The sequence below is a fragment of the Tursiops truncatus genome, chromosome 3 (genome assembly GCF_011762595.2).
Source record: "Tursiops truncatus isolate mTurTru1 chromosome 3, mTurTru1.mat.Y, whole genome shotgun sequence".
Classification (NCBI taxonomy): Eukaryota; Metazoa; Chordata; class Mammalia; order Artiodactyla; family Delphinidae; genus Tursiops; species Tursiops truncatus.
In genome coordinates this window covers 171,083,107-171,095,310 of record NC_047036.1, presented here as the reverse complement: position 1 = coordinate 171,095,310, position 12,204 = coordinate 171,083,107, and the positions used below count along the sequence as shown (strand labels likewise).

The 12,204-nt window shown below is 64.0% G+C and overlaps 1 protein-coding gene across 12 annotated transcripts in view; it reads right to left on the bottom strand.

The window, feature by feature from the left end:
* The window catches only part of POLRMT (RNA polymerase mitochondrial), a 20,644-nt gene extending 8,440 nt beyond the window's left edge, over positions 1–12,204 (bottom strand). For 5 of the 12 annotated variants that reach the window (XR_004526113.2, XR_004526114.2, XR_004526115.2 and 2 more), the window contains exons 1-17: positions 12,072–12,204; positions 11,473–11,571; positions 8,705–9,339; positions 6,352–6,482; positions 6,059–6,251; positions 4,689–4,841; positions 4,320–4,484; positions 4,074–4,229; positions 3,623–3,847; positions 2,614–3,420; positions 2,153–2,275; positions 1,755–1,877; positions 1,314–1,493; positions 992–1,078; positions 795–908; positions 650–702; positions 438–536 (exon numbers count right to left, since the gene is read on the bottom strand). Coding sequence is in view for 7 of the 12 variants with exons in the window: in XM_033855018.2 (XP_033710909.1) it covers positions 438–536; positions 650–702; positions 795–908; positions 992–1,078; positions 1,314–1,493; positions 1,755–1,877; positions 2,153–2,275; positions 2,614–3,420; positions 3,623–3,847; positions 4,074–4,229; positions 4,320–4,484; positions 4,689–4,841; positions 6,059–6,251; positions 6,352–6,482; positions 8,705–9,339; positions 11,473–11,571; positions 12,072–12,159 (3,431 nt within the window). In the remaining 5 variants the exon portion in view is untranslated. Of the gene's footprint in view, positions 1–437; positions 537–649; positions 703–794; positions 909–991; positions 1,079–1,245; positions 1,494–1,754; positions 1,878–2,152; positions 2,293–2,613; positions 3,421–3,622; positions 3,848–4,073; positions 4,230–4,319; positions 4,485–4,688; positions 4,842–6,058; positions 6,252–6,351; positions 6,483–8,704; positions 9,340–11,368; positions 11,572–12,071 lie in introns of those variants that run through there. The other 7 variants (XM_033855021.2, XM_073803617.1, XM_033855022.2 and 4 more) reach the window with 6 other exon arrangements.

Below are 12,204 nucleotides of genomic sequence, written 5' to 3'. Positions count from 1 at the left end.
TCCCGTAGGGGATGGCTGAGGCTGGGCCCCCTTCCACCACAGGGCTCCATCCCAGGGGTCCCCGAGCCACCCCAGGGGGGCACAGGAAGAACACAGAACTCCCACAGCAGTCTGGCTCAGTGCGGCCACACACCCTCCCCAACAGGAGCAGCCGTTTCTAACAGAACCGTGAGAAACTAGACACCCTCTGCCTGCCCCGGCAGGTGCACACACGTCAAGAGCAGGCCACGCAGCAGGCTGGGCCCGCGGACCCTCCGACGGCCAGCTGCACACTTGGAGTCCCTCCCCTGCCCAGTCAGCCACATCCCAACCCCTCCCTGCCTCGAGGCCTGTCGCCTCTGGGGCACCAGGTCCCCCAGACCCCCACAGCTTCGGTCCTCGCCTGACCCCATCCCCAGCGGGCGGCACCCACCGCGGCGTCCCCAGCCCTGGTGCACCTGTAGCAGTGCAGGGCCGTGAGCATCATGTGCGAGGAGTCCAGTGAGTGGATGAAGTTGGGCGGGAAGCCGTTCTTCTGCTTCAGCGTGTTGGGCTTCCTGGGGGCGGGGTGCAAGGTGGGGGACTCTGGAGCCTCAGCCCGGCCCGGCCCAACCCCAGTGGCCTCCCGGCCCAGGCACCCCGGCCCCGCCCCCCCACCCTGTGCACTCACTGGCTGGTGTCCACGCTGCTGCTGAAGGTGAGGCTCTGGAGCCCGCCTTTGATCTGCAGGGTAGGGGCGGTAGGGGCAGGGGCGTTGAGTCCTGCCTGGCGCGGCAGCGGCGGGGGGCGGGGGGGGGCGGGGGGGCTGCACATACCATGACCTTGGAGTCACGGTGGTAGGGCTGGATGATGGGGATGCCCAGGGGCGTGACCCACTCCACGGCCGAGCCCGTGTGGGAGATGAGCCGGGCGCTCTCGGTCAGCCAGCGCTGCAGGGACGGACACCGGGCTCAGGGGGGCCGGGTCTGGGGAGCCACGGCCGACGGGGGGCAAGGGGAGGATGAGGCCTCACCTGGATGGACCGGGTGCCCGAGAACATCTCCTGCAGGCTGTTGAACACCTGGCGCACGAGGTAGTGAGAAGCCTCCCACACGAAGTCCTGGGGAGAGGGTGAGGGGAGGGCGTGGGCGGGGCCCAGGTTCCCTCTACAACGCCTGATGGCCCTGGGCCAGTGACCTCGCGCACTCTTGAGGGGGTGGGCTCGCTCCCATGGGCCCCGCTGGAGGACCCCACGGTGGGCAGAGACAAGACCCTGTGTCAGGACCGCCTGCTGCCCAGCGGCCACCTGCTACAGGACAGTGGCCGGCAGGATCTGGAGTCTCGGCCCCGCGCACCTGGGGGAAGTCGTGGATCTCCCGGAGGCGCTTCTCGATCTGCAGGCGGCCCCCGTAGCGGGTGACCCCGTACACTACAGTCATCACCGTCTGCTTGACCACCTTGCGGCTGATGAAACCCTCCAGCACCTGGGCCACCTGCACACCCTGTTCGGCGTCCTGCCTGCGGAACACCTCCACCTGTTGGAGCAGGGGTCAGTGGGCGGGGCATCAGTGGGCGGGGCCCTGCCCACCCAGAAGCCTCCCACCCCCAGGCTCCTTCTCTTCCCCTGGACCTCACCATTGCCCCCTCTGACACGTCCCCCAGGAACCCTGCCTGACTGCCGGGTCACCTGACAGTTGGCGGCCGTGGCAGTGGGGTCCACAGCACCCAGATGTTCGACAGACAGACCCGGGTGGGGCTGGGGGATAAGAGCAAGCGGGGGCGGGGTGGGTGCGCACCTGTGCCGCCACCTCACTGTACACGTCCTGCGGCAGGTCCGAGGGCAACAGGTTGACGGAGGCGGCCCCCACGCTGTCCCGGCCCAGGGCGGCGTAGTGCTGCAGGCCGTTACAGGAGCCGTCCTGGGCGAGGGGGGGAAGAGTGAGGCGCAGGGAGCGAGGGGCGGGGCACGGCGAGCCCCAGGCTTCCCCAGCTCCGCTCACGGCGAGCTCCCTGGACCTCCCACAAAGCGGAACCGAGGCGCAGAAGGGGGGCGGCGTGCCTGCACAAGCCGTGGGAGCACCAGCCTGTGCAGTGGGATGGCCAGGCGCCAGACACCCGGGCCACCCCGCGGCGCCTCAGCCCGGGCAGGGGCCCGCAAGGGCAGGGTGCTCCACACCAGAGTCCCCTGGCTCACCTGGTGAACTGGGAAGTGGGAGACGTAGGCGGCGGGGTCGGGGGCGCGCACCGCCCGGGCGACCTCCATGCAGCAGGCCAGGGCTTGCCAGGGCTCATCCGCCTCCATCCACCACTTGCGGCCCTGCAGGAAGCAGCGGGCTGGGTGAGGCCAGCCCCGGCGGGGTCAGAGGCAGCCTGGGGGCACCTCCCGGGCGGGTCCAGGTGTCGTGGGGACAGGTGTGGACAGAGAACAGGAGTGACAGACCAGGGAGGGGCCAGCCTGGAGGGAGGCCTATTGCGGCATGGGAGGCTGCTGATGGCCCAGGACAGAGGGAAAGACAAGCAGAGGGGTGCCTGGGAAGAAGTAGGGGGCGGGGGGTGCCTGCATGGGTCTGAGGTGGGTGCCGCGGCGGCCAGGAGAGCCAGACGGTCAGGGGTCAGGGGTCAGGGCCCAGCTGCTGTCCTCCCCACGCCACCCACCGTCATGGGCCGGTCCGCCGAGTCCAGGATGTCCTCCATCAGCTCGTCCGCATAGTCCCGGCGTGCCTGCAGCGACTCGCGCTTCTTGAGCCCCGTGAGGTTGACCAGATGGATCTTGAGCCAGTTGAGGCCGTGCGGGCCGAGCGGGCGGCCCTGGGCGAACTCCAGCAGTGCGCGGGCCAGGTCGCTGCCCAGGTGGTTGAAATGCGGTGAGCAGGGATAGGTCCGGCCGCGGAAGTCCATGTTGTGCGGCAGCCAGAAGACACGGTGCCGCAGGTGCCGGGCCAGCGACAGGCGGTACAGCGCATCGGCGCGCAGGCTCTGCATCTCCCGTGCCACCTTGAGGCGCCGGGCCAGCTCCCGCCGCATCTCAGCCTTTTCAGCAGGCGAGACCTCGGGCAGCAAGCAGCGGTTGGGAGCCCGACGGCCCTCGGGTGGCCGGGGGGCCTCGGAGGGCGGGGCGGGCACACCCAGGCGAGGGCAGCCCTTGTCAGCGAAGAGCTGCAGCACCAGGTCCAGCACGCGCCCGTTGACCCGCCAGGCACAGTTGCCCAGCTGGGTGAGGGCATCCAGGGCACCGTGCAGCTCGGCAGGCGGGCAGCGCTCCAGCAGGAGCTGGTGCTGCTGGCTGCCCTCCACTGAGCGCATCATCTTGGTGGGGCTCAGCAGAAAGGCGCCCGAGTGGGGCGACGTCCAGGGCAGCGGTGGGCACAGCATGGGCACGTCCGTCGACTCAAAGGTCAGTGTGCGCTCTGCCGCCGTCTCCAGCAGCTGCGTGAAGGCGGGGTGAGGCTTCAGGATGCCGATCTGGGGGCGGGGCAGGCAGAGAAGGTCAGGGGGCTGCCCCAAAGGCCGTGGAGGAGGGCCCCGGGGTCCCCTCAGACGCCCTGACCCTGAGACCAGGTCTGAGGCCACAGCACAATTCTGGCAGGATCCCACCGTGGCCCAGGGGCCCTGCACCACCCAGAGCCCACGGCCTCCTCGCACGCCCGTCCCCACAGTGGCCCACCTGGCGGAAGCTGCGGAAGGAGTACACATGGTAGAGCACAGGGATGAGCGTGCCGGGGCTCCGGGGCGCTGCCAGGCTGCTGGGCATCTGCGCGGCCCGCACCAGCACCTCCGCCAGCTGCTTGCCCAGCTGCACCACCACTGACATGGGCCAGGGCTGCTCGTGGGGGGCCTCAGGCACCCCCAGTGCCTCCCAATGCTGCCGTGGCAGGCACGGTTCCGCCACCTGCGAGCGGGAGGGTGGCTCAGGGGGAGGAGAGTCTGGGTACAGAGCTGGAGACCCCCACCCACCCCCAGGGAGGGGTGAGCTGACTGCTATCCCAGGGTTAGGTGAGGAAAATGAGGTGGAGTCTGGGGGCAAATCCAGCCGCCTCAGGAAAGGGGAGAGGAGAGAGGGGAGGGGACCTCCGCTCAACGCCTGGGTTTCCCCACCCGGGCTCCCTGGGCCTCACCTGGGTGTCGGAGGCCAGCAGGTGCAGGTACTTGGAGTAGCGCTGCTCCAGTTCCTGCACCTCGTTTCTGAGCTGCTTCCTCTTGAAGACACGCAGACCCAGCTCGTGTGCCAAGAAGAGAAGTGACTCTCCCTGCGCGGGCAGCGCCTGGAGGGTCTGGAGGGCAGCGAGCGCCGTGAGCCCCGCACTCCGTGTGGAACCCGCAGGCACACCCGCAGCAGCCCCTCCCCCCGGCCCCGCGCGCACCTGCAGCAGCATCCTCACAACCTCCTTCTCACTGAGCAGGCACAGGTACGGGAAGAGTGAGAGGCGGCCTTCTCGAGCAGCGTGGGCCTCGCTCTCCTTGGTCTCTTGCAGCTCCCGGTACAGCGCCGTCCTCCATCGGGTGCGCAGGCCTGCCAGGGTCTTCCGCTGGGGGGAGGGGGTACACAAGGAGTCATCACCGTGCCCACCCAACCCTGCAGCCCGCGAGGCCCCAGCCCTATGCCTGGCAGTGCCTGGCTCAGTGGGGGGGTGGGGGGGGGTGGTTGCCGTGCAGCCGGCCTCCCCCACGCGACCCTGCCCAGGCAGGGGACGCCCAGCTCAGCCGGAGCGGACCACCCCCCAGCCCCTTACCGCATGCAGGACCTCCTTGGTCAGCAGTGGAACCTTCTCCACGGACTCCACGGTGATGGTGGTGGCCATCTCCACGCGAAGCTGCTGTTGGAAGAGGCCCTGCAGCTCCTTCAGGGACAAGTGCAGCCTCGGGTAGGACACAGCGGGATCCTGCTGGTGGCAACAGGCTGGTGGTGAGGTGCCGGTGCCTGACCTCTCGACCTGAGTCCCCCAGGGTTCCATCCACACCCGAGGTCAAGAAGAGCAGCTGTCCACCGTACACATGCCAGGACCCCGCCCGCCCCCCCGGCAGAATCACAGTCATTTCCCCAAGTCTTCTGAAAACCATCCATCCTTAACGCTGCGGGGGGAGCAGGGCCCAGGACAGTAAGACAACGATGCTGGTGTAACAGCATCTGCTGGCCTTGCCAGGCGGGCAGGGTGCCCAGGAAGCCAGTGCGAGTCCCCGGGTGCTGCCGTTTTCTCTGTAAACTCGCCACTGTGTGAGCGTGTGACCCTTCCCAAAATAGACAAATTAAAAATAGCGAAACCCAACACACACACTGAGAATCCAAAACATACATCTGCACAAAGACCTGTCCACAGCCACAGCAACGCGGTTCACGATGCTTAAAAGCTAGAAACGACCAAAGTGTCCGTCAACAGATGATAGATAAACACAATGTGGTCCCTCCACACACGGGAACATCACTCAACCCTGAGAAGGGGTGAAAGCCCTGACACTCGCTACAGCGTGGACGGACCCTGAGAACACGATGCTCAGTGAGAGAAGCCAGACACAGAAGGACATACGGTGTGTGATTCCACTGATGGGAAACGTCCAGAACAGGCCGATCCACAGAGAGTTAGTGGTTAGTGGTTGTCAGGGGTTGGCGGGGGGAATGGGCACTGACTGCTGATGGGGACGGGCTTCCTTTTGGGATAATGGAATGTTCTGGAATTACATAGAGATCAATATAGTAAAAAAAAAAAAATACTGAATTACACTTTAAAAGGTGAACTGTAGAATAGGAGAACTATGTCCCAGTAAAAATAAAAAACCCAGTGCCTCAAGATGTCATGCCCTACTCCACCCTGGGAGGTAGGTGTGGCCTTGCCCGCTGCCTGCCGCCTGCGGAGGTAGCTGTCCAGTCTTAGAGAGGGCACACAGGCCCTGCGACACCCCGACACTCGGCCCACAGCTGCATCGCCACGTGGAAACCGAGGACGGTGCGGCATGGGCCCCCCACAGCAGCCTCCCTCCCGCCAGCATGGGGGTGGGTGGGGCCGACCCCGCCAGGAGAGACGGGAAGGGGCCAAGGCACCCGGAGACGACAACCCCCCCCCGCCCCCCGCCCCCGGCAGGTGCCAGGCCACAGGCCCCAGCTCACCTTGGCGTATATCTCCCGGAGCAGCGGCGAGGTGTTGACCTGGGGCGGGGGCACGGGCGGCCGCGGGGGGGTGAAGGTGGGCTTGGCCTTGCGCACGGCCCGCAGGAGCTCAGCCCGCTCCTCGGCGCTCAGCGGCACAGCCGTGAAGAGCCCCTGCAGCTGTAGCCCGTCCTGCGCCATCTGCTTCAGGCACCTGCAGGGCACACACACCCGGCTCACAGCGCCAGTGCCCGGGGAGCCCCAGGGATCCCAGCCCCCAGCTCAGCCAGGCCACCCTACACCGATCCACCCACCTTCGGATGGTACCAGCATCCTGGTCCAGGCGCCCCATGCACTGCAGGGCAGCCGCGTAGGACTGCAGGTCCGGGGCGAGGCCGGCGTCTTTCAGCATGAAGAACACGTACGTCAGCTCTTTGAAGGAGCCCTGGGGGAACCAAGAGGGGTGAGGGCCTGCGGGGGGGCCGGGTGTGGACAGAAGGGAGGCCCCAGCTCGGCCCACAGTGCTCCCTACTGCCCGCCCACTCCTCTACCCAGTTTCCCGGCGACCGGGCCTCCCTCCACACAGGCCTCGCCGCTAACTTCCCCTGTGGTTTCTCCTCCAGCCCACTGGTGGCTCAGGAGAGATGGCACAGACCCTTCCAGAGAGAGGCATTCCCAGCACCCCGCCATGTGTCCTGCACCCTGTCTGACAGGTGCTGCCACCCCAGACCACGTGCCAGCAACTGGGTCCTAGGTGCCTGCCTGCACGGCCCGGGGTGGGGGGCAGGAAGCGGGGGCTGCTCAGTCCGGTAGTCACCAACCACAGCGGCCACTTAGCTTAGTTTAAATTAAACACTCGCTTCAGCAGCGACAGGACGCTGGAGCAGGTGAGGAACACTGGCAAAGTCACAGAAAGGCCTACCGGACGCTGCTGGTCCAGATTCAGCCCATCTATCCTACCTCTAAACACTCACAGTAGGAGGACTTCCCTGGTGGCGCAGTGGTTAAGGATCCTCCTGCCAACGCAGGGGACATGGGTTCGAGCCCTGGTCCGAGAGGATCCCACGTGCCGCGGAGCAACTAAGCCTGTGCACCACAACTACTGAGCCTGCGCTCTAGATCCCGCGAGCCACAACTAAGACCTGATGCAGCCCAATAAATAAATAAAAAGTGGAAACAACTTTTATTAAAAAAAAGAAAAAAAAACTCACAGTAACGTCACCACCACCATGAAAACATGCATTCGAACCTTCACAGTGTTAAGCACACACATACATGAGGTTGGAGCCCTGGATTACAGCCCTCACTCCTCCCAAGATGGGAAACCCAAGGCTCAGAGGGAAGGGGGGGGTGTGGCCACAGGGAGCACGTGGCAGAACGGGACTAAACTCAGGTCTGGGTGGCAGCCAGGCCTGCCCGACATAGGCTGGCTGCCTAGGGCCCCCCAAACTCACATCCACCTGGAACCTCAGAAAAGGGCCTTATTTGGAAGCCGGGTCCCTGCAGGTGCAGGGTGCAGTTAGGATGAGGTCAGTTAGATGAGGTCAGGTGCAGTTAGGATGAGGTCACACTGGAGGAGGCCGTGTGAGCACTGAGGCAGAGATCAGAGGGACGCGGTCACAGCCCAAGGGACATCGCAGACCCAGGAGCTGGCAGAGGCACGAAGCGCCCTCCCCTGGAGCCTCCAGAGGGAGTGGGGCCCTGCCACGCCCTGACCTCGGACGTCTGGCCGCTGGGACTAAAAGAAAACAAACTTCTGCTACTTTAAGCCTCCCAGTTTGTTCATTTGTTCGGCAGCCCCAGGAAGCTCATCTAATCAGAAATATGCTGCTGTAACAGGACGCTTTGTGGGGGGGACGGCAGAGGCCAGAGACCTGGGAAGGCAGACTAACTCCTGGAACTGAGTGCCCTCCTGCAAAGACAATGCAGGCAAGAAGCCCCCCGTGACTGTCGCTGTGGAGGCCTTGGGAGCCTCCCAGCGCTATCAGGCAGCTCTGGGCCGCGTTCTGTGCGTGAGTCAGCACAGCGAAGTCCCTGCCGCCAACCTGCCTTAGTGAGTTGCACCTGTGTCTCCACACAACTGTTTCCCTTGATTGCCCGGCACTAACGCTTTCCCTGCTGCTCCTCAAATGAGGTCGCAGACCCACGGGAGGGAGGGCGTTGGGGAAGTTTTCACAGCAAGGGCGCTTAAGCAACACTCCTAAGCAGCCACAGGTCAGAGGAGAAGTCGCAGGTGAAAACAGAAGACGTGGGAGAGGGAAGCAGCTAAAGTTGTTCCCAGAGGGAAATTCACAGCTGTGAATGTCTGCATTAAAAAGAAGGAGCCCACCTAGGAACCTCGAGACGAGAACAAGCCAGATGGAAAGCACTGAGGTCGCAGCCCCAGGGAGGGTCTGCAGCACCCCTAGCACTAGAGCCGTGGTCAAGTAACCAGAAGGAAATGCTCTGAACCAGAGCACAGCTTCTTCCTGCCCTTTTGGTCATTTTCACACTTTGCTTTGAAGGCCACGTGTGACTCATAATCGACAAGCCTAAAGAATTATTAAAACAATAAAGGACAAAGGCCTGAGCCCTGGAGCTAAAAGACAAGGGTTCGAATCTAAGTGCCCTCAAGTTGGCTTCTGCCTCCGACCCTGGGGCACTCGCTCCCTGGGCCCAGTCACTCACCTGGCGAGCCCAGCCGAGCATGACCATGTTGTACATGGAGAGCGTGAGCAGCCGCTGCTGCTGGGACTTGCTGTGGTGGGTGACCAGCACGTGGTGGGCCAGGGGCAGGTGGCCCGTGAGCAGGCAGCACTCAAAGAAGGACAGGAGCCTCTGCTGCTGGCCCTCCAGACGCGACTCGGGGCCTCTGTCCGCCGGAGCCGCCGCCGCCTCGCTGCTCAGCCTGTGTGGGGCCTCCTGCAGCAGCTGTGCCAGCTGCTCCTCCCACGGGCTCCGGGGTGCCCCCTGCTCCCAGTGCTGCAGCTGGCTCGCCAGCTTCCTGCTCAGCAGCCGGGGCTCCAGGCGCAGCTGCTTTTGCCAGGCCCCCTTCTCCACACGCTTCTGCAGTTTCCCCTCCAGCCGCTGCTTGCGCTTCTCCATCAGCTGCTGATCGCTGTCCAGTTTCTGCGCCCAGCGGCTGCTGAGTGTGGCGGCGGCGCCCTTGGCCCCGGCCCCCTTGGCCCCGGCCGGGGCCTGCCTGGGTGGCTGGGCGCCGCCAGCCTCCGGGGCTCGAGCCACGGCCACCCTCTTGGCCACCCTCTTCACCGTCACCTCTGCCATGCCCTCGGCCTGCAGCTGCCGCACCCGCGCCTTGAGCACTGTGGGGCAGAGGGCGAGACGTCAGGGGACCCCGCTGCCCAGGAGGCGACAGACCTCAGCCCCGTGTGTCTGCTGACCACCGACAACGTCCCTAGACTTACCTCGTTGGCCACGCACGCCCCGCCCACCCAACCAGCACCCATCCACCCGAGCCACTCAAACCCAACGTCCCGAACAGGCTCCCGGTGTTGCCCACAACCTGCCTCTCTGCGTCTTCCCCCACCCCCGCCAAGCTCTGTCCTTCCCAGCCTGAACAAAAGTCACAGGTCGTCTGTGACTCTCCCCCTCTACATGCAGCCCGTGAGCGCCTCCTCAGGGCTCTGCCTTCAAAATCCACCCGGGTGCCGGCGCCTCCCTGCCCCTCCCACCCCCACTCCATCCGTAATGGCCTCAGGCCTTTGCACGCACGTGCCATTACCCCCACACCCCACCACCCCACACACAGACAATTCACAGCCCGCCGCCGCCCTGCGCCACTTCAAGGACAGTCAGCTCTCAGGACCTGGGGCAGTTCTGTTCTACAGAGTTTCAGGCCACTGAGCTGGTGAACAGGGAACCACCACTCCCAGGCAAACACGGGGCTCCTGAGAGCCCGTGGTCATATTTCCACCAACAGGTCCACACATAACACTGTTTTGTGAGTTCTCATCTGAGATATCTTATTTCCTATGTATTGCTAATTCACTAACATTGAACTCACAGCCAACACTCCTACATCTCACCCCTCAACAAAGCTTGTCGAACATGCAGATTTTCTACAAAAGGCACGTCACAGCCCCGTTGAGCTGAGGAAACTAGACAGCACCCCAGCACCAGGTCTGGGGCCATTTTAAACTGCAGAAACACCAACGAACAGCACAAAATGCAAAAACGTGGCACCAGATACACCCTGAAAAGGATGCCTGTTGACAGGGCTTCGCCCGGCTCCACCTCAGCTGGGAAGGTGTGCATCGGCTTTGGGGTTACAAGTTCAGCTGGTAGGAGACTTTGCAAACACAGAATCCGCGAACGTGAGGACCAAGGGTATCCATCTCCTGCCTGCACCTGTCTCACTACAACATTGGCCCCAGAGAGAGCTGGCCCAGAGCAGAAACACAGGCGCAGCCCTAGCCTCCGTGTCCGGAGACTCAGCAGACCCTTTCTGCACGTGTGGGACAGTGGCCGGCGGCAAAGCGTCGGGCAGGACACGAGGCAGAAGCAGGATGTGGGCACAGGTTTCCCTTGGAGGCGGCCGCATCCAAGCCACCTGGGGGCTGACCCAGGACAGGCAGGTGCAAAGCTCCTGATGCCAGAAGCCGAGGAGGTAGGCAAAGGCCTGGAGGTCTACGGCCCTCAGTGGGGGTCTGGAGATTATTCTGTGAGAGAGGAAACAGTTGGATGGTTCAAGGCTGGGGAGTGAGGTGAAGTGATTCAGATTTCCAGACCCTGGGCTTAGCTTTAAAATAATGAGATGGGTGAGAAACGAAAGAAGGTTGCTCTTGAAGCCCATGGGACCTGTGGCTTCAGATCTGCGTGTTTGGGGTTTTCTGAAATTAGGTGTTGTTTTTCAAAGCCTCCCCCACCCCACTCCTGGCTGCTGGACACACACTGGACAAGGGACAGGAGGGGAAGCAGGAGGCACTGGACGTCTGGGAGGGAGAGGACAGTGAGGCGGCGAGAAGGACAGATGCCCCCCCACTTGCTACAGAGACCGCCAGGACCTGGCTGTCCATCCCAGGTGACAAGGACCACGAGCAGACCCCATCGTGCGCCCAAGCCCAGGAAGCTGAGCCAGGACCACTGAGCTTGGTCATGTCACAGCTCAAAGCCCAGCTCTGCACGTGCAGCGGTGGGTGGCCTTGAGCCAGTCTCTCCAGCCACAGATCTGGGCCTCGACTGTCTCATCTGGAAAGGGGGAGCCCCTGCTGGGACGAGGGAACTACAAGAGCTCGCTGTGTACAGCACTCGCTTCACCGTGGGAGCCCTCGGACCACCAGAGAGCGGGACCCCATGAGTCACCCCACCTTACAGACTGACATCCCTTCTCACCGGGGTCCCTGTGGGGAACCAGGGAGGCGGCTCCCAGCAGCGCTGCCGACGGGGGGACAGCGAGGAAGGGGCTTCAGGCCCCAAACCTCGGGGGTCAGGCTCACCCTCCAGCAGCTCGGCATGGCCCCAGTCCTTCCGGCGGTCCTGCTCACAAGGGCTGGCAGTCGAGCTCCTCTTACGGCCCCAGACGCCACCAAGAGCCCCTGCAGGAGAGACCAGGGAGGCTGAAGGAGGCGGGCATCAGGGGTGGGGGAGGGAGGGCCCTGACAGGGGCAAAGGAACCCTAAAGGCAGTGGGAACTGTCAGTGGTCACCGGTCTCACACTGGAAAGAAACTAACAGGACAAAAGTGAAGGGGACACCACGGGCAAAGGAAAAAGGAAAAGTGGGGCGTGGGGTAGAGGATAAAAGGTTCGTCGAACTAAGGCACAGACAATTCAAAGGCTAAAAACCCTAAACCGTAAATAGTGGGTCATGGGGCTCCAAAAGAAATCAAGGGTCGAAGATCAAAGTGCCCCGCCGACCCCTGTCCGGAGAGTGGGCCAAGGGCGCGTGAAAGCGGGGTCGAGTCACTGGGTTCCCCAGAACTCCCAAGATCAAAGGGCAAGTGTCGGAGGAAGCTGGATCCCGAGGGTCGAGAAGCCAGAGGTCACGGCCGCGGGTGGGGGCGGCAGGGCAGCGGTTCCGGGACTCCCCTTCATTACCTTCCTCGGCCAGGAGGCCGGGGGTTCCCGCCGGCCACAGGGCCCTCCCGAACCCCGCCGCGCCGCGGCCCCAGCGTACAGCTGACATGCCGCCAGCACGCGGAACCACCGCGCCGCCGCAACGCACATGCGC